This window comes from Onychomys torridus, chromosome X, assembly GCF_903995425.1.
Source record: "Onychomys torridus chromosome X, mOncTor1.1, whole genome shotgun sequence".
NCBI classification, from domain to species: Eukaryota; Metazoa; Chordata; class Mammalia; order Rodentia; family Cricetidae; genus Onychomys; species Onychomys torridus.
In genome coordinates this window covers 35,194,321-35,216,094 of record NC_050466.1, presented here as the reverse complement: position 1 = coordinate 35,216,094, position 21,774 = coordinate 35,194,321, and the positions used below count along the sequence as shown (strand labels likewise).

Genomic DNA, 21,774 nt, shown 5'->3' with positions numbered 1-21,774 from the left:
GTAAATTTCCTTTCTAAGAATTGCCATGGTCATGGTGTCTCTTCACAGCAATAGAAACCCTAAGACAGGAACACAATCAAGTGACTACAAAGATCAAGTCCTGCTAACTGAAAGACAGGAGATAAAGGGTGTGTGAACACGGAGCAATGTTTGAAGTGGTACTGAGCAGCTTCAGGGGAGAAACTGAGTGGAACACGGGCAAGCACCCAGGAATCTGGAGAGCTAGTGAGATTGCAACCCAACCTCCCATAGAAAGCATGGTACAATACCTGAAGCTCTTAGTAGGGCCCCAGAAGTTGTGCTAGATTATGAATCAAAGAAAGGTCAAATTATGCTTGTCTAGAATACAGGAAAGGCACAAAAGAATTCAATGAAATATTGATGGGACCATGGGAGGAACTAAATGAACCCAATGTATTAATGCATCTGAAAGCAACAGGAGCATCTGTAAATTGAAAAAATGCTTATGCATTCTTCTGAACTCAGGTCCTGACCACTGTCAGTTATAAAACCATTATACATAGAGTGAAAAATAAAGAGAGTTATAGATTTTAGCCTTAATCATGAAAATAAAACATAGATAGGTCCATCTCCTAACAGCATTATATTTATTAACAGGTTTTATTACATTTTACAATTAATTATTATTTTAAATATTAAAAATTACAGCTAGGCATAGTGGCACAAGTTGAGAGAGGTAGATAGTGCATGCATGTAACTCCAAGGAGGCAGAGACAGTGGGACTGACTGCTACAAGTTCTAGGTCAGCTTGGTCTGTGTAGCAAGCTCTATGGCAGCACACAAAGTAAAATTCTGCCTCAAAAATAAATAAACAAATAAAGGTCATTCTTTTTTTTAAAGATTCATCTAGTTGCTTGTTACATACCTTTTCAAAAAAAGCAAACATCTCCTTCAACTAAACACTTACCTTCCTAAGCATTTCATTATCTTGAACATTGTTGAGTTCATGTGAGCTAATCTCTCCTTTCAGCATATACTCATAAAATTTTCCACTGACGTTGACCAGCAAGGTAGTTGGACTTGACTGCACTTCACAGCTCAGGGTCACATTATTCACATCACTTGGAACATGAATGCCATACCGAAGCACAAGGCCCACCAAAAGACCTGGAGAGGAAAGAACCACCTCAGCTCTTCTTGCAGGCAGAAACTGCTTATTTGTACCCAACACACATCTCTGGATTAAGAACAGAAAACTTCTGATGACAGTCCCTGGTGGATCAGAACCAATTTTTTAGACCAGTGCTATTACAGTTTAAAGTGTTACTGAATTTACATGTCTAAGAGTCCAATCTTCATGTAATCTGTGGGACAGGAGGGAAAACGTGCCCTAGAGTAATAGCACAGGCCACTCCATTTCTAAGTCATCACATACATAACCAATGAGGAAAGTGACTAGATGAGAAAGTATCTTCAAATCATCTGTACACAGATTATGCTCTATGGGGTGTCAGGCTGACAATGCAGTCATACTGGAAAGGTATACTTTTTGAAGCTGACAAATTTGGTGCACACCTATAATCCTAGCACTCAGGAGGCTAAGGAAAGACTGGCTTCAAGACCTGCCTGAGCTACATAGTGTGTTCCTAGACAGCCTGAGCTACATGAGACATTATTTCCAAACAAGAAGGAAAAAGCAATGTGTTTCTTTAGTGCTATTCCTTGGATTTAAGCCCAAGACCACAAAAAAATGTGTTTTTCTAAAATCCCCATCCATCAATTAACAAGGTAAACATACGCTCCCTGTGTTTATTCCCAAAGCACATGCACATAGGGGACCAAATAATATATATTTAATAAATGGCAAAGTAAATACACTATTTATAGATTGATTGAATTCTTCTACTACTGAAAGGTCAGAATTAAAATTTAAAATACCCACCTCAGAATCAATAAATGAAAGAAAATTCCTGATTCTGATCCTATGTGATCAGCATACAGGTTTTACTCCTACACATATTCAGATACACACAATACTCTGGGTTCTATCAAACTGTACTGATAAACTGCAAGGCTTAATGACAGCTTTACTGAGAAATAATTCTGATGTAGTAAGGCTTATTCTTCTGAATTATACAATTCAGTGGTTTTTACTATATTCACAAATTGTATATTCACAAAGTGTAACTCTATCACCACTAATTCCAGAACATTTTCACTACTCCAAAAAAATTAGAATACTCCCTACTGCCCTATCCCCAAACTCTAGCTTTCTGGTACTTTTTAACTTTTAAAAACTTTTGAGTATGTATAGATGTGTATACACATACATGCAGCATATATATGGTCATCTGTGTAGTAAAGGCTAAAGGCTAACATTGGGTGTCTTCCTCAGTCAATGTTCTACTGTATGAGACAGGGTGTTTCCCTGAGCCTAGACTTCACTGATTTTGGCTAGACTAGGTGGCCAGTAAGCTCCAGGGACCTATTTCTGCCCTCCTGCAGAACTCTCCCTTTTAAAGACACATGTCACCATGCCTGCCTTTACTTGGGTGCAGGGGACCCAAAATCAAGTTCTCATGCTTTCACAGTAAGTAGTTTATGACTAAGCTATCTCTCTAGCCCTATAAGCCCCAGCCCTTGGTGTGGTGGGTATTGTGTTCCCTGAAATATTGTGTGTTGCCCGAAATAAACAAATCTACTTTTTCATCTCTATAGATTTGCCTGTAGTGGATATTTCATATAAATAGAATCCTACAATGTATGACCTCTTGTGTCTGGCTTCTTTCACTTAGTATATTTGAACATTCACCTTTGTTGTAGAATATATCAAAGCTTCATTTGTATGGCAAATTAATATTCTATTACATGTATATACCTCAACTACACACTGAACCTATACTTCTGGAACTTTCCTTAAGGCCAAGAGTCACAGTGCTAACTACACTTTACCTTCCCATGGCCTTTTATTTTGACTGACCCCTCATTCATTTAAGATGTAAATTGCCAACTTATGCTAGATTCATCCCCAGTGTTCACGGAGGAAAATACTGTCACTTTCAAAAAGTTTTCAATTAAGTTAGCAAAAACAAAAAAAAACAAAAACAAAAACAAACAAAAAAAAAACCAATTAACAATTTTAACAATTGTAATGTAACACATATACACATATACAAGATGGTCTAAATACAGAAAAGAGATATTTAACCAAGTCTAAGGGAGTGGAACATTAGAGGATTTTACAGTGATGTCACCTAAGTAACTAAAAATCATTACCAGGTAGAGATATAATAGAATATATATCTACTCAAGGACTAACAGAACATGGATGATAAGGGGAATCACAAGGTATTTCAGTGTCGCTGCTTTAGGATCCGACAAGAGGTGAAGTCCACAAGATCTGCAGGAACTGAATCACACAAAAGGTGTGTTGAAGAAGGGGGTTTGGATGTCATTGCCCCAAAGTAAAAAGAAATCACTCAAGAGTCCTGAGAGTGAGCTTGACATTAGTGTTCTGTTTTAAAAGGTTGGTCTAGACTTGAGAGGGTCGAAATGGCAGGCTAGGTGAATGCTGCAAATCATTAAACAGTAAGAGCTTTGGACTTCATCTAAGACAGCAATGCCAGAAGTGGGGGTGGTTAGAAGATAGCATATTTTAGAAAGCTTTGGTGGCTAAGAAGAATAGACTAGGAAGAACGAGATGAAAGACTAGAGGAGCCTTAATGGACTTGACAATGAGGTGGTTATACTGGCCTGAACATCCAGATGGAAAACAAGGCCATTCAATGAAGTGGGAACACACAGAGAGAATGGATTTATAGGGGTGAAAGTCAAGTTAGTTTTTAAAATATTTTCATTTATATGTGTGCATCTGTCTGTCACATAAGCACAGCTGTCCACGGGGCCAGAGGCCCTGGAGCTGTAGTATCAGCAGTTGTGAGATGCCTGACATGGTGTTGGGAACTAAGGTCCTCTTGAAGAGGAGCAAGTGCTATTAACTGCTAGGCCATCTCTTCAGCCCCCTCAGTTTAGTTTCAAACATGCCGAGTTCCATCTGCCTGTGGAGAATGCACACTGAGTATGTGGGGCCTAGAGCACAAGTAGAGAATCTCTACTTATGGTCACAGTTAGTAAAGTTTAGGTACATACATGAGACGATGATGTGAGAGCAAGAACAATGGGAAGAGGACTACAGATATGGGTCCTGGGTCTGATCCATTAACAACTAACACTGAAGGTCCAATAGGAACTGAGGAACTGATAACGACTCTAAGGAGGAAAAAAAACCAAAGGAATAGGAAGAAATAAGTGGTGGCTAAGAATTCAGGAAGAAGCAGAAATATTCTTTTTTGTGTGTGAGGAAATAATGAAAACTATCAAATGGTACAATAATGTTAAGTAAGTAAAGAGTGAGAAATCTCTTCTGGGTTTAGCAAGAAGGAAGGTATGGGTTGCCTTGTTAAGGGCAGTTTTAGTTGGGGAGAAGCCTGACCAGAATAAGAAGAAATGAAACAGAATCAGGGGGATGTATAGAGGATCACTGTTATCACTTAACCCCTTCAGAGTGTTTCCTCTGGCATCAGATGGGCATTAACACTGAGACTCACAGCTGGACAAAGCCAAGAGAGTAAGAGACTTTGGGGCACTGAGCCTTAAATGGGATGTCTCTATCAAACCTCTCCCTCATGGCTCAGGGAGCTGTGCAGAAGAGGAGGCAGAAAGACTGTAAGAGCTGGAGGTGGCAGATGACTCCAAGCAAACAGCATCTTGGTTTTTTTGTTTTGGTTTGGTTTGGTTTGGTTTTGGTTTTTTCGAGACAGGGTTTCTCTGTAGCTTTGGAACCTGTCCTGGACTAGCTCTGTAGACCAGGCTGGCCTCAAACTGACAGAGATCCATCCACCTGCCTCTGCCTCCCGAGTGCTAGGATTACAGGCGTGTGCTACCACCGACGGGCGCGAACAGCATCTTGTATATACAATTAACTGATACTCATATGAACTCACAGAGACTGTCACAGCATGCACAAGTCCTGCACAGGTTCAAACCAGACCAAATCCCAGCATTGGGAAGGGGAAGTGGACACAAAGTCTCACCCCAACCAAGAAGCTATTTGCAATTGATCTCTGCTTGCAAAGGAAAAATCAGTTTTCTCCAATGGAGTGTCACCGGGTAGATCAATCACACTCCAGGGCAGGCCCCATGTCCAGGAGTAGTTAACCAACACAAAACAGACTCCATGTTTCATTAGGGTGGGGGTTCATTTTTTTTTTTATCTTACTGGGTTTTTGCGTATTTGTTTTGATTTTTCCTTTGTTCTTATTCTGAGTGGGCGGGAACATGAAGTTGAGTGAGAAGGGAGGTGGGGAAGATCTTGGAGGAGTTAGGGAAAGGGAAATATGATCAAAATATATTGCGTGAAAAAATTAAGTAAAAACAAAAAAGAAACAGGGATGTAAAGACAGTAGCTGGTAGGGAACAGGGAGGGAGAAGAGATGACAATTAACTCACAAGCACTACATGTGCTTGTTAAAGTAAGCAGCAAGGATGAACTGCTCAACAGCAAATATCAATTTGAAAAAAATATTTTGGCCAATGTTCTGATCTGAAATGAAGAGTCACTTTAAAACCCCCTGTACCTTCTGGATTGGTAGGTTGTATGTCGGTGCAAGAGCAGTATCAAGTGCAAAGCTCTGAGTTTAAACCCCAGCACCACATTAATCAAACAAACAAACAAACAAACAAAAGCAGTTGTACAAAAACAACTGGGTGTGGTGGAGCTTACCTGTAAGGCAGAAGAATCTCAGTCCAGACTAACCTCCATAAGATGAAAGGGGCAGAGCAACAGAATAAGAGGGGAGAGTGAGGGAGAGGGGACAGGGACAGGGCAGGGAGAGGAGGAAGACTATCATGACTGCTTATCAGCAATCCTTGACAGACATAACCTTGGAGGGAAGAAAGGCTGCATCCATAGAATCCCTCTGTGTAGTTAACAGAAACAGCTTTGTTCTCTGGTAGCCTAAAAGACTTAGAAACGAGGGGTTCAGTGAAAGTTATCCTTTTGTATTTACATGTAAAAAAATCACCGTTTAGCTACTATACATATTAAAAACAGAAGCATAATTTCTTTCCAATGCAAGGAAGAGTGTCCACTGGTTCCCCTGAATGTCTGAACCCATATTGAAACATCAGGTGCCCCATCAAGGCCCAGCACTTGGGCAGACTTAAAACACACACCTTGGAAAATAAAACAACAGCATGGAGAACAATTACTTGTGTTGGAAACAAGACAGATCCTTTCATTACAGCAGATGGAAAACTGGAATTTCTCTGAAAAAAAAAAAAGCTGACAGATCAACTAAATTCAAGTTGTGTAAAAGGTCAAATCCTAATCATGGATTTGAAACAATCCCTAGTGAAGAGGACAGTCACAAAAGAGTGCTTTGTCTAGGAGATAAAGCAGAAACATCTAGCATCCTACACATATGGAGGCACACAATATATTGATATCACAAAATTTAAATTAATAACAGGTGACGAGAGATATTTTCACAAAACAGAAGTCTACCCCTCCCATACATTCATGATCACTTACGCTGAAAGCAATGCCAGGTTTAAGGAACTCAGCGCCACCCGGCCCACTACTGTCTGCTTCTCTACATAACGCAACAAGGCTTTCTCAGGAATTCCAGCCCAGTCACCTGAGAACCTTGGTGCTCAAAAATATGGAAGCAGTGCCACTAAGAATTAAGTGTAACTAAAATTGCTAAGTATCTCTACACCTCAAGAAGGGGCTAAGGACAGACAGCAAGATGGTTCAACTGCTAAGAAAGCGCTTGCCACCCAAGCCTACTGACCGGAGTCCAACCACTGGAAAACTGACTCCACGAGGCTATCCTCTTACCTCCAACGTGCACTGTGCCATATGTGTGCCTGCACTCACAAACACATAATACGAACATACACACTCATCAATAATAGGAAAGTTTCGAAAGAAGTGTTTGTCCTGGAAGCCCAGCACTCAAGAGACAGAGGAAGAATTACAGCAAGTTGGAGGCTAGTCAGGGCTATTCAGTGAGACCCTATCTCAAAGGTAAAAGTAAAAAGAGGACCTTGGAAATACAGTTCAATGACAGGATGGTTATCTAGCATGAGTAAAGTCCTGTGTTCAATGCCCAGGGCCTCCTAGCAAAACTGTGCATGCATTAATAAAAACATTAATAACTTGTTTCCAAAACACTGTTAGAGAAGGCTAGAGAGGTGGCTCAGTAGTTTAAGAGCATTGGCTTCTCAGGTAGAGGACCCAGGTTCGATTCCTAGAACCTACACGGCAGCTCACAATCATCTGTAACTCCAACTCCAGGAGATCTGATACTATCTTTAGCCTCTGAGGGCAATGCATGTATGTGTGCACAGACATACATGAAGACAAAACACTTGTATACATAAAAAAAATCTTTTAAGAGAACACTGTAATTCTGTGGCAATGGCTAACTGAAGTTCAAGACAGCCAAGAAAGTTAAAGCTTTTACTGACATTTGTTATGATTTACCAGCTAAGAAAATGGGGTTATTAAACCAGATAGACTGTTTGAATCCTGACTAAACATATGATATCAAGAAGAGCTTAACCTCTCTGAGCCCTAATTTCCTCATCTGTAAAATGAGGAAGATAATAGTAGCCATATGACAGAGTTGCTATGAGGTTTAAATGAGATGCTACTTTAAAAGTGAATAATACAGACTCTAGCATATTGTAATGCTCAGTAAACACTAGCTATTAAGTCATTAGATTGTACACACTTTGGGGACAGGGAATGTGGCACTGATCTGCCTTTCCTATCATATGCCACATATCACAGACATTTAACAAATGTTTACTGATAGAGCAACAGTTAATCCTATGACTTAACTAAACAAGACTCCCTAAGGCAAAACAAATATTTTTCTGTCATTTGCTTCTTATTTGTAAGCTCACTGCTGTGAGTGATCACTTTTCAGACTTAATTAACTACCTCAACAGTTTCCACTAACAGTGACTCACTCTTAAGCTTCTTAAGAAAGCTAGCCCAATGTACAAAACACGTGGGTGCATTGATGCTGTGTTTGCAGGGGTTGGGGAAAAGGCTCACTTGGCAATGTGCTTGCCAGGCAAGCATAAGAGTCTGAATTTGGATCCCAAGGATCCATGTAAAAACTGGGTTACAGCAGAGTGCATCTGTAATCCTGATGCTACAGAGGTAGAGACAGGAAGATTCATGGGGTATGCTGGCCAGCTAGTCTAGGTAAACCCCTGAACTCCAGGTTCACTGAGAAACCCATCTCAAAAAATAAGGTGGACAGTGACTGAGGAAGCCACCCAATGTTGAGCTCTGGTCTCCACTGTGCACCTCTACATAAGAGTCTGGGTTTTTGTTGTTGTTTTGGTTTGGTTTGGTTTTTGAGATAGTGTTTCTCTGTGTAGATCTGGCTGTCCTGGAACTCACTCTGTACACCAGGCTGGCCTGAAACTCATAGAGATCCACCTGCCTCTGCCTCCTGAGTGCTGGGATTAAAGGTGTGCGTGAGCCACCACCACCTGGCTAAGAATCTGTTTCTAACTAGAGCAATTATTAATCCATATTACAATCTAGAAACTGACCACATAGAGCCTTAAGTCTGCTTTTTGTTTTACTGTTTTGAGATAGGTTCTCACTCTACAGCCCAGGATAGCCTCCAACTTGTTATACTCTTGCCTGTTTCCTGAGTTTAGTGATCAGGGGTGTACAGCACCACACCCAGCTGTGGTTTAAGCTTTTTACCATTGCTTCTTACAAAGATAAACGATGTAGGCATGGTGATGCACGCCTGTTATCCTAGCACTAGGGAGGCAGAGGCAAGGCTGCCATGAGTTTAAGAGCAGCCTGGGCTACATAGCAAGATCCATCTCTATCAGTCAATCAAAAAACAAACAGCATTTTTCTGAGAGAAGTTCCATAGTGAAAACAATATCACAGTTAGATTGCCCTCAGGCTGAAGCTTAGATGTACAGAAATTCTCTAGAAATGAAACTACAAAGTAAGCCATCTTAGAAATATACAGTAGCACAATAACCATGATGGAGCAAGAGTCAGAAGAAGATACAATGGCAGTAATTGGGGCTAGAAAACTTGAGTTTGCTAGACATTCAAACTACAGTGACTAAATCCCATTAGGTCTGGAGCTGGATTTGAGTTGGGAACCTGATTATTCCATAGCCCCCATTTCTCAGGAGAAATTGGAACAAGCTATGGAATTCCAAGTCAATCCCAGGTTGACTACCAGACTAACATTCTTGTACCTCATATTTTTCAAGTGATATCCTTGCTGTTCCTTCATAGAATATTACTACTAAGACATTCTATTCATTCTCATATTAGAAACTTTAGGAAAAGCCATCTATCAACAATCCTTTTTGTCTCCTTCAAGCCATGAGTTAATGACACCAGATAGCAAAGAACAAACATTTTTGAGGTCATTCTAAGTCCCTATTTAATTTGTTTTAGCACCGTTTATGGCTTCTAAAAACTTTTCTGAGCTTCAGAGGATTGCAGCTGCAACAGCAACAGTAACAGCACAGCTAGCATTTACTGAGCATTTCTTTAGGAGGCAAGTACTAGGCTAAAAACCCCTCTTCCTCAGCATTTAGTCCCAATACATAGACAAGAGTAAGAGACGAGTGGGGTCTGCAGCTTTAGACCTCAGTCTGTTTTTGCATGCTCCAAGAGCTGAGAAGAGGTTTTTAATTTTTAAAAACCATAAGATTTAAATTTTAAAACATATTTATTGATACTTTATGTGTATGCATGCTTTGCCCGCATGTATGTTGGTGCAGCATGTGTATGTGCTGCCCACAGTCCAGAAATGGGTATCAGATCCCCTGGAACTGGTGTTATAGATGGCTGGGAACCAAACCAGGTTCTCTGCAAGAGAAGCTAGTGCTCTTATCCATTGATTCATCTCTCTGGGCCCTGTTTTGTTTTGTTTGTTTTACATTTTTTTAAAGTTTGCAAAGAGGAATAAAAACATTAAAATGCAATATACATGACCCTTAAAATCAACAATCTTTATTATCTAACCCTTGTGGGAACACTTTGCTCAGCCTGGAAGGAGGGGACTGGACCTGCTGAACTGAATCTACCAGGTTGAGCTGAATCCCCAGGGGAGTCTTTGCCCTGGAGGAGATGGGAATGGGAGAGAGGCTGGGGGGAAGGCGGGGGCGGGAGGGGGTAGGACAGGGAAACCCATGGCTGATATGTAAAATTAAATTAAATTTAAAAAATTTCAATTCCTGGTCTAAAGCCTTGTACCATCAAGTATCATATAAAACCATCTCTCTCAATAGGAAAGAGATTATCTGAGATCAGTTCCTTATTTTAACACTATACAACTCATTTTGCATTTAATCAAAGTTCAAATGTCATTATATGCTTTTCATGATTTGTCTTTACGCTCCTTAAAGGTCCTACACATCCTTAGATTCTGTACATACTATATAATAATAAACTAATTAGTAAATGTTTGTTGAAAATAGTAAACAAGTCACACACATTGTAACACAGAGAAATTAGATAAAATGTACAACTTGTATGACCAATTAGCCTTAAGAGGCACTACAAATGAAATACAATTTTTGGCCAGGTAGTGGTGGCACAAGCCTTTAATCCCAGCACTCCAGAGGCAGAGGCAGAGGCAGGCAGTTCTCTCTGAGTTTGAGGCCAACCTGGTCTACAAAGTGAGTTCCAGGACAGCCAGGGCTGTTACACAGAAAAACCCTGTCTCAAAAAAACAAAAAAAGAAAGAAAGAAAGAAATTTTTTGACATCCTAGTATACAGGGATATTCCTCATACTTAGAATTTATTACCTTACAAATGAAAAACAGCTTAGAATTTATTACCTTACAAATGAAAAACAAGCCTGAGCCCATGCATTTTCTTACGGCACACAACTACCTTTTATTGCTACCCTTGAGATTTGTGCACATTCTAGAAGTCTGGATTTACTGGAAGCGGGTGGGAGCTGCATGGAAAAAAAATTCCAAACCTTCCTATGCCTATCTTCAAGTCTTAAAAACAAACCTCAACAATCCAAGGCTGTACCAAATGAAGATAAGCTGCACACATGTCTTGCACATTGTTTGTCTACCCTCCTAAGCAGACAGGAGACCGTCAGCAATATCTTCTTTTCCTCCTCACAAGGCTGGAGCATGGCTCAAAATGCTTCTAAGCCCACGGTTTGATTTTCCTCTCTCTCTCTCTCTCTCTCTCTCTCTCTCTCTCTCTCTCTCTCTCTCTCTCTCTGTATATGTATGTATGTACGGTCTGCCCCCCCCCAACACACGCACAGATAAATAACCTCAAAAGAAAGCACACTGAGACTCAAAAACGAAAATCATTTAAACAGCAGTTGGTCAGTAACCTCATGCCAACAGCAAGTCACCCGTATGCATTAACTGTGAAGATTCTTAATTACTATTTGGCTGAACTGTTCTCATCATATGGTATGTAACATGCTGCTGGAAGAACCTTAACTCTTACTCATCCTCACTTTCCTAAGCCTGAATCCTAAGGGTCAACCCTAGGTCTCTGTATCAGGTATTACAGTATAGTATAATAAATGAGGACGACATTTAAAATGTCCTGAGCCTTCTGTAGCCTACTTCGGGTTTTTTATTTTTGTGTGGGTTCCACCGGAGTACGGTTATCATTTGCATCTGGAAAGGAGGCATAGCAAAGGCTGGGCAATGAGTAAAGGTCGACTCGGTTCCAAATGAATGCCAGATGCTGGCAGTACAGCCACTACTGCAGCTTCAACGACCCTTAAACAAACTGACACCCCAGAGACATAGATTGCAAGGATGTCTTCCCCCCCCCCCCACCCCAAGACCCATCCCAGCCACCTCACCCGACTCCCTTTCCCATCCTCAACACCCACCCTTACTGGTCCCCAGCCTGGTAGGCAGAGAAGGGGCAGAGGGGTGCAGAGGGAAAAAGGGGGTGGGGTCAGAGGCAAAAACAGAGAGGAGAGGCAGAGAAAATGGGGAGGCGAGGCTGAGAGCGAGGTAGGAAAAATGGGGGGCGTAGCAGAAATAAAGAGGGGTGAGGCAGAGAAACGGGGGACGGTTTAGGGCGAGGTGGAGAATGGAATGAGAAGGGGAGCATAATGTAGGCCGAGCAGGACTAGGACAGGAGGAGAAGCAGCCAGCAGGCAGAGAAAGGGGTAGTGCCAGAGAGGGGACAGGGGTCCGAGACACTTGCCATAAATCATAGCAAGGCCGGTTTCGTGCAGGAAGCGGGCCCGGCGGTGCTTGAAGAGCCAGATCGTCAGAATGGTGAGGGTGAGCAGCAGGATGAAGATAAGCAGGTTGGCGCTGTCCTGCCTGTGGCTCTCCTCCGCCTGCTTCTCGGACACGATCTCCTCGTCCATGGCTCTCGTCGTTCCCCCGGAGCCGTCCGAAGCTCCGGCCCAGCCAAAGACGCTCACTGCGAAGAGCAACCAGAGGGGCCTTATAAGCGGACGCGCCCGGGGCCGGCCAACGCCACGGCGAACAGGCGCCAGCCTCCAGCCGCGCCGAGCCACAGCCATGTCTCCCCCCCCCCACCCCCCACCCCCGCCCCTCTCCTCACCCTCAGCCGCCCGCGGTCGGACCACTCCCTGAGGGCTCACGGGAAAGGGGCGGGGCTGCAGCCCAGCCGGCGGAGCAGGCACCGCCCCGCGGGGCCTTCACTCTTAAAGGGACCGCCACAGCTCCCGCCCGCGCGTCCCCATTCCTTTGCCCATCTGCCCACCTACGGGCACACCTTGAGCTCTAGGTCTGTCCAAGCGTGAAAACACATCGAATCTAACCCACTGTTTTCCGCTGAATAAACATGGGCCCAGTGTAATCAGATGCAGATTGCGCGCTCTTTAGTTTGATTCTATTCTGACAGCTGGGAAGGGGACAGAAATCGATCTTCATAACCCATCTGGATATCGTCCCCCAGTGTCTCTTAACAGGATAAGAAGTTGGCCCCTGGGGAGTGGCCGCAATCTCCAGCTCTGTAATTTAAATCAAAATCCCCTTATTCTTCATTATTGGGGGTAAAAAAACCAACATTATGAGTTCATAACAGAACTCACACAAAGGCAAGGATCATGTGTGTATCCGTATAATTGGGTTTTCTTTATCAGTCAAAGCTTGATATATGCCATCTACCGCGTCAGGAATGGATACATAGCTTCATCAACCTTGCAAAGAATAGTCAACCAAGTGTGTGCTCAGATTTCCCTTCACTTAGGAGCACTTCCCTCCCTTTGGGGAGAAATCTTTGGTGGTTTCCCTCTCCTGTTGTTCTTTTGGATTGCTATTTTAAGGCAAAAGCCACCAATTCTTTCTCCTTTGACTCCCTACCTGTCATCTCCCACCCTCCCCCCAGAGTAATTTCTGTGTATTCCTTTGGACCTCACAAGGCAAGATTTTCACAATTCACCTCCACAGTTGAACTGTGTTTGGGAACCTCTCCAAAAAAGTCTCCATACTTGTGGGATCACTCCTTAGGTGATTTAGGCTTCTTTTTCTCTAGACTTACACTTCTACATGGATAAGTTCCAAGTCTCAAGCACTGGCCTGTCACCATCCCTTCAGACCTCTACCTGTTGAGTATATATTGAGCATATGCTGTAGAGGAGCTTATTCTTCCCCCTGTGAATATGTATCCACATGACATCATTAGTACTGCTATCAATCCCAGCCCTGCCATTTTATATAAAATGTATCATCCTGAAAGCTTTTCATCTCAGGGCCTGCCATATAACCCCAACAACAGTGACAAGCAGCCCCAGCGTGAATGCCTCTTCACTAACAAACTCTTTAAGCTCTGTGACGATAGTGAAACTTCAGAGAAAGGAAAACAACTCCGGAATGGTGGCTCTGTGTGACAGGTCGCCGGGAATTTTTCCAGTAGTAACTGCCCAGTCTTCCCATCAGTACCTGGGCCTGTGTGTCCTCACAAGGAACTTCATGACCACCTGCCTCCTTCCCCTGGCTCCAGTCTAGCTGCACATCCCTGTTCATACCACGCTGGGCATGTTACATGGGCACGAAACCCAGGCCAGGAGCATCCCTGGCCTTCCCACTCTTCAGACCTTGCTGGGATGCCCCAGAACACCTCAAAGTGCTTACCTCCTTTGAGCAAAGCCGCTCATCCCAAGGCATTTTGCCTCTGCACAAAACCACTTTCTGATGAGTGTCTAGGTCTTAAAATCAAAGTCACTGATTTGTTCCCTTGACCACTGTGAACAAATCTCTTCCAGCCCCAGACTACCACCACAGTTTCCAGGGCCCCAGCAACTCAATACTCTCTCCATCTGTTGCCCCTAGATAGCAGTGCTCCAGGAGGAATTTACACAGCTCTAACTCCACCAGTCAAACCCAAGGACTTAGGCATCCCTCAGCATGTGCTTCACTCACACCCACTGTTCCCACCTCTCATTCCCAGCTCCATTTCTCTTCCTGGCTGCCACCCGTGCCAGTCGTGGTCCCAGCTCCCACCTCAGTGGCTCCTCTCATGGTCCTCTCCATTTAAGTGCTCTGAAGCTGTTTCAAGTGGAGGCAGTTCACTTCATCACAACCTTACTGTCCTATATGCCAACATGTGTTTGCACACATGCTCATGTGCATGCACACACACACACCATGTATCATGTAGCCTGAAGGAGCTGACACTTTGCTTCCTCCTTATTGTTCAAAGCCCTTACTCCTCCACCCTTCATGGGAAGCTGTGACCTTCTCTTTCCTTGTTTTCAACATCTAACCACTTCCTGGTCACTCCTACACATCCAAACAACTTGAAAGTCTGGTTTATAGGCTTTCTATCTTCCTCTCAGCCCTGCCACCACCTTTGAGGGACTTCAGTAATCAGATAGACAATTCAGAGTTCTAGCCTTGCTTCTGTTTGTGTTGAGAAACTCAAAGCATTCTGGGAAGTTCCTGCCCTTCAACTGATTAAATACCACATTCATGTCTTCCTATCCTTCCTCCCCTTCAGCTTCCCGTAAAAGATGTTTCCTCTTCCTTTAGAAAACATATTCCAGCTGGGCAGTGGTGGTGCACGCCTTTAATCCCAGCACTCGGGAGGCAGAGCCAGGTAGATCTCTGTGAGTTCAAGGCCAACCTGGTCTACCAAGTGAGTTCCAGGACAGGTGCAAAGATACACAGAGAGACCCTGTCTTGAAAAAAAAAAAGAAAGAAAAAGAAAACATATTCCTCACCAGGCCAGGCAGTTGTGGTGCACACCCTTTATTTAGGTGGATCTCTGAGTTTGAGGCCAGCCTGGTCTACAGAGCAAGATCCAGGATAGGAACCAAAAACTACACAGAGAAACCCTGTCTTGAAAAAAACCAAAAAAAGAAGGAGGAAGAGAAAACACATTCCTCAATCTCGCTCATCCCATCACTTCCTTTCTGCCTCTTCCAGAAGCAACTCTAACTAACCATCATCCACCCCAGCACCACCTTCGGTGACTCCTTTTCTGTCCCCTGCTACTCTTTCAACATGTTCAGGTATCTTCTGACATACAGTCCTTCCTTCAATCTTCCCCATAACTATTGCACCTGTTTGTCCTCTTGCTTGAGGATAAACTTCTCAAGCATTTCTATCTTTTCTGGGATCACATCCCTTAGTGTGGGGATTATAAAAGATCAGAGGACAGCCTGAGGGCCAAAAGAAACATGCCATCTGCTTTTTATGACTGTAAGCTAAGAACAATTTTGACATTTTAAAATAATAATTTAAAAAACCCAGATGAGTATTTTGTGTTGTGACAATCACCAGAAATCAAAATTGCAGTGCTTGTCCATGATGGAATGGAGGATTGGAAAAAGTGTTGCCATTTGTTTGCTAACTGTTTATGGCTGTTTTTCTGTAACAGGGGCAGAGTTGGGTAACTTTGAAAGAGGCTTTGGGGCCTGCAAAGCCTGAGGTGTTTGTTATCTGACCCTTTGTTGGAAAAGTGTAGTCTCTGCCTTAGTCCCTGTCAATCATTCCCCCACATGCCTATGAGCCAGCACTTTCTGAAGCTCTCCTCTGCTTTTAATGTTACACCCTTGCTCCAGATCCTCCAGTGACCCTACCCACTTTAGTTCCGGCCTCTCAACATGGGACATAATGTTTGGAGCACTGTGGCTCCAGGCTGTTTCTTCACTATTATAGTCTGCTCTCCCCTGATATATTTTACCCAAAATATTCTGAAACAAAAATATTACACCTGTAGTTCCATGAATGCTTCATATATGTGTGTGTGTGTGTGTGTGTGTGTGTGTGTGTGTGTCTCCTATATGCTTTTCCATGTGCTCCTTCTGCTTGAATAGACCTACAAGCCCTTCCTTCCAAAAACAATGTCTAAGTGGCTGACAAAACTCAGATTAAAGGTCACCAAATGTTCCAGGATGCCCACAGACTGAATTAGGAGCTCCTCTTCTTAAAGGCCCTGAACCCCTGAGCAAATCTCTAGCCTAGCTTTCCTGATACATTATCATATTCATTTTCTAAAGTCACAAGCACCTCCAAGGCAGGAATTAGATATTACTTTGTCCTGTACCACCAGCACCTAGCACAAAATTTAACCAAAGTCCTCTGGGGCTAACTAACATAAATAACATAAAGATATATGCCAGTAAGCCTGCCTCCCATGATGGAAGGATAAAAACTGACTCCTGCAAACTGTCCTGTGTCCTCCACACATGAACCATGGCACACACCCACACACGCATGTACACATACGCATACAAAAGAAAATGTAAAATATATGCAATAGCACATATCATATCAATGCACCAGTAAGTGTCTCTTGAATTTCAATGAGTGCAAAGGAAATCCCCATGTTTGCAGATGGCGTTAAATTTCCATGGAAACAGAAACTCAATTCAAGGATAAACTGAAAGAGGGCTTTGCAATACCAGGTACATAGTAAGTACTCAGTAAATACTCGATAACTGAAAAGCACTGATAAGCTTAGTCGTGCTCAGCACAATCTTTAGTTTACTGGAAGTGCCTGATAAATGGTGGGTTAACTAATTCATGTCCTGGGGGGAGGGTGGGGAAGTTTGGTAGAAGTCGCATAAGGAAAGAGCTATAATGCAACTGAAATGTTTAACTCATTCATTTCCCCAATCAAAAATCTCCCCAGTTTAGGTTTGGCAGCAGAAAAGGGAATAAATTACATGCAAAGAGATGAGTACTTGGAGGCCAACTAGGAGTTTAGAAAAGTAGCTTCCCATGGTGACACACACCTGTAATTCCAGGGCTCAGAAGGCTGAGGTAGGAGCAACATAATTTCTACCATTGTGACAAACACCACGGCCGAACACAACTTAAGGAAAAAAAAAAGAGAGAGTTTCTTTTGGCTTATAGTTCCAGAAGGATAACAGCCCACCATGCTGGGGAGGTATAACAGCAAGTGGCAGGCAGGGCAGCAGGAGCAGGGGACCGGGAGCTCTTATCTTCAAATGCAAGCATGAAGCAGACAGGGCATATTGGAAGTAGGGCGGGACTATATAATCTCAATGCCTGCCCCAATGATATACTTTTTTCCACCAAGCCTGCGCCACCTAAACCATTCCAAGCAGCACCACCAACTTGGAACAAGAATTCAAATACTGTGGGGAACATTTCTCATTCAAAGAACCACACTCTCCTACCAAAAAGATAGGAAAAAATAAAGCAGAATTAGGGCCAAAATGTAATAGGACCTTAATTTACTGGGTAAGGTAGGAATAAAAGTGGCACACTGTTACAATGTAGATGGCTAAGGATGCAGCACAGTGCACGTGCTCAGCATTTGCAAAGCCCTGGATTCGATCCCTAGCACTGCCAAAAAGGAAAAAAAAAAGGCATGGAAAAAGGACTCCGCGGTTTTGAATCTGCATAATTAGAAAACATAGACCTGTTAGCAGGAATAATAGAAAATCATAAGGCTGAACTTGGCTATGGACAGGCTGGATGTAAGAAACCGGAGGGAACCCAGGAATGCTGACACATGACTATAATCCCAGCACACAGAAGGCTGGGGCAGAGTCTGAGGCTAACCTGGGTTACACAACAAGTCCAGGCCAGCCAGGGATAAATGACAATAAGATCCTGACTTCCCAACAAGAAAGGGAGAGTATCATGAGCTCAGTCCTGAGGCAATATTAAAGTGAATGCCTATATTAAAACAGAACCCAGAGAGGTCACAGCTACCCATTTGAATTCAGCATAAACATGCAAAAGTTTTCACATAATTTATTTCCTCATATGATCATCCCAATGTGGAAAAAAAAAAGCAAGATTTTTTTTTTCAGTGCCATTAGGGAGACTCTTTGAAGTGCATGCTCATATTAAGCTCATACAAGTAACCTAGGCTACTCTGTGCAGATGCATCAGCAAAGCCCTGGGAGATGTATCAATCTAGAAATGGTCACAAGAATTAAAATATCAAACAAAGGATCAGCAATCAAAAGGCAGAGGCAGGCAGGTCTAGGCCAGCCAGAACCACACAGTGAGACCTTGTCTCAAAAAAATAAAATAAAATAAAATAAAGGGGAGAAGCAACTGACGCTTTAGGAAAGAGTAATGGGATAAGGAATCTCTTTAGTTTGGAAAAATAGAAGGATCAATAACAAATAATAATAACAGGGAGTAGGAAGATGGCTCAGTCAGTGGGGGAAAACACTTGCTGCACACTCATGAAGATCTGAGTTTAGATCCCCACTACACACATAATGCTAGATTTGATAACACACATCTGGAGTCAGAGAATGGAGAATCTGGAAGCTCATGGGCTAACTAGTCTGGGGTACACAACAGCAAACAAGAAGATCCTGTATCAAACAAAGTAGAGAGTGAGGATCAACACCTGGGGTTGTCCTTTGACCTGCACTTATCTGTACTCATACACACATGCGCGCACGCACACACACACACACATATTAAAATAATAATGACGATTAAGAGATGGTTCAGGGGGTTGGGGATTTAGTTCAGTGGTAGAGTGCTTGCCTAGCAAGCACAAGGCCCTGGGTTCGATCCTCAGCTCTGAAAAAAAGAAAAAAAAAAGAAAAGAAAAAAACAAAGAGATAGTTCAGTAGGTAAAGAAAACATCTGCTGGATAATCATGAGGATCTGAGTTCGGGCCCTAAAACTCACATAAAGATGGAAGGAGAGAACCAACTCCACAAACTTGTGCTCTGATCTCCATATCTGTGCCATAACACACATGGCACACAAGCACCACCCTTCCCCAAGATCCTACATCCACAGTAATAGGAAAATAACAATCAATAAAAAAATTGAGGCCTGGAGATATGGCTTTGTAGTTAAAGAGCATACATTGTTCTTCCAGAGAACCTGAGTTCAGTTTCCAACACCCACATCAGGCAGCTAGCTCACAACCACCTGTAACTCTAGCTCTAAGGGGTGACACTGGTCTTCTAGCCTCTGTAGGCACCTGTGCTCATGTGCACATATCCACCCACAGAAATGCACACGCATACACATAATTGTAAAAATAAATGTTTTTTAAATAATAAAAACAATAATCAACATTTACTGAGTATTTACAATGTGTGAGATTACTTACACAACTTACAGGCATCACCACACTCAGTCCTGACAACGACCCTTATAAATGAGCACTGTGGTTATCCTCAAGTTACAGGTGAGGGAACTGAAACACAGAGATGAGTAACTCCTTCAATCTCCCAGATGTACAGAAGGAAAATCCAGGGTCCAAACACCACCCCAGTACATGCTCTAGAAAACTATTGTATAGTTTAAGTAATTCAGTAAACAAATCTCAAAGCCATGAATTATGTAAATACAATCTTATTAAGATTGGATTCTCAAAATACCAAGGCTCTACTTAGATCATTTGAGATACGTGTTTCCTTGTTTCTTGTCTGAATTTCTTCCAAGTACACACTATGTGTGTAAGAAGAAAATAAGAGGATGCAACATCAGTTTTGAAAATGCCAGGTTCCTAGGGAAAGCCTCAAACTAAGGACCTGGATTCCAGTTCTGGTAGCTAGGGAGCTGCCTGGGGCCACCAGGAGCTGCCTGTAGAGAGGCATGAGCTCTGGTAAGGGCTATACATCTGCCTGGCTGAAGGGTAAAATGTGTCGAAGGGATCTGCTTTGCCCTGGTTTTTGTTGTTGTTAAAAAATGTGTGAATTCTTTTCTGGCAGATTACTTACAAGTCTTTAGGGAACCTGGACAAGCACATTTTGCATAATGAATGTGTTAGGTAAAACCTATATGGATCTGGGGAAGATCTGCCTGTCTGAATGATTCAGTTTCTGTTGTTTTATTGATCTGCTTCCTTACCAGAGAAAGATCTATGCAATTCCTTCTTTACTGATTAAGTCCATAAAGTGGGGAGGATAGAGGGAAAAAGGGAAGGAGGGCGTGGTGAACAGACAGACAGGGTAGGTTAGTTTGCCTAGAAGGCAAAAGAATTCTAAAATTTATTACTCAGAGATATTACTCTAAATATAATTTGCTTAAAGAAACTTCTTTTGTTGTTGTTGCTGTTGTTTTTTCGAGACCGGGTTTCTCTGTGTAGCTTTGCACCTTTCCTGGAACTTGATTTGTCATAGGAACATATTTGCAGGATAGGTGAATTTTCACACTAGGTCAGAGTATGGTAGATAAAGGGGAATAAATATTTGAGCGATTGAAATGTTCACAAGTAACATATGAAGATGTTTAAGAACTTGGCTGGCATGAAGCTAAGGTCCAATGCTGGGACACTTTTCTCTAGTCAACACGTTAACCTGGGAAACATTTCTCTATAAATGTTATTATCTCCCCCTCCAATAATATCTGTCATTAATCCATGGCACATGTATGGAGGGCTTTTGGAGGGTGAGTAATTCAGGTACTTCTGCAGTTACTTAGAAATTTAAATACTGTGTTTTATGCAGTTTGATTTTTGTTCTAAGCACTCAGGCTATCACTAGTTGCATCTTGTACTCTGGGACTAATTCCAACCCGCAGAACCGTGTTTGAGTGGATTCTAGTTACTTATTTGTATGATCCATTTCTCTCTAACCAGGAACACCTTGATTTCCCCTCAGGTTGGAATCTACAGAAAATTGAAATGCCATTCCACAGGCATGGTGGTATATATCTGTAGTCTTATAGTTTCTGGGGGTGCAAAAGACCAAAGGACTACTTGTGTCCAAGTGTCCAAAGCCAGCTTGGGCATCATAACAAGGCCCTGTTTCAAAACAAACCCCATGAACTTGATTTAACAATTTATGACTAGAAAACATAAAACTAGGCTAGTTTTCTGGTATTTGATACACTGATAAAAGGTTAAAAGGAGTGGTGAATGCATGAAAGAGAGTGAGATGGGGAGAGATGCAAGTGTATCTTTTTTTCTTTAAGGTTTATTTATTATGTATACAGAAGAGGGTGCCAGATTTCATTGCAGATGGTTGTGAGCCACCATGTGGGTTCTGGGAATTGAACTCAGGACCTCTGGAAGAGCATTCAGTGCTCTTAACCTCTGAGCCATCTCTCCAGCCCCGCAAGTGTATCTTAAGTTAACAGAAAGCAAAATGGTTGTTCTAGAACTGAGTCACTTTTCTGAAGACTAGGAAAATGCACTTGTTGCTTATACAAATACCAGACTTCTCAGTGGGCAAATTTCTCCACAACTTTTTTTTTTTTTTTTTAGAAGTGACCCAGAACTCAGAGACTTCAAGAAAGTGTTCTTGGTGTTACATGCCAACAACCCCAGCACTGGGTAGGTGGATAAGGCACAACAGTTTCAATTATGA

The 21,774-nt window shown here is 42.4% G+C and overlaps 1 protein-coding gene across 3 annotated transcripts in view; it reads right to left on the bottom strand.

Annotated features, from left to right (window-relative positions):
• Window positions 1–12,653, bottom strand: part of Slc9a6 (solute carrier family 9 member A6) — a 62,759-nt gene extending 50,106 nt beyond the window's left edge. Inside the window, exons 1-3 of one of the 3 annotated variants that reach the window (XM_036174440.1) lie at window positions 12,603–12,653; window positions 12,234–12,458; window positions 929–1,128 (exon numbers count right to left, since the gene is read on the bottom strand). In XM_036174440.1, the coding sequence (XP_036030333.1) occupies window positions 929–1,128; window positions 12,234–12,402 (369 nt within the window). In that variant the 5' untranslated portion in view covers window positions 12,403–12,458; window positions 12,603–12,653. Of the gene's footprint in view, window positions 1–928; window positions 1,129–12,233; window positions 12,583–12,602 lie in introns of those variants that run through there. The other 2 variants (XM_036174439.1, XM_036174441.1) reach the window with 2 other exon arrangements.
• Between the last annotated feature and the right edge of the window lie 9,121 nt (window positions 12,654–21,774).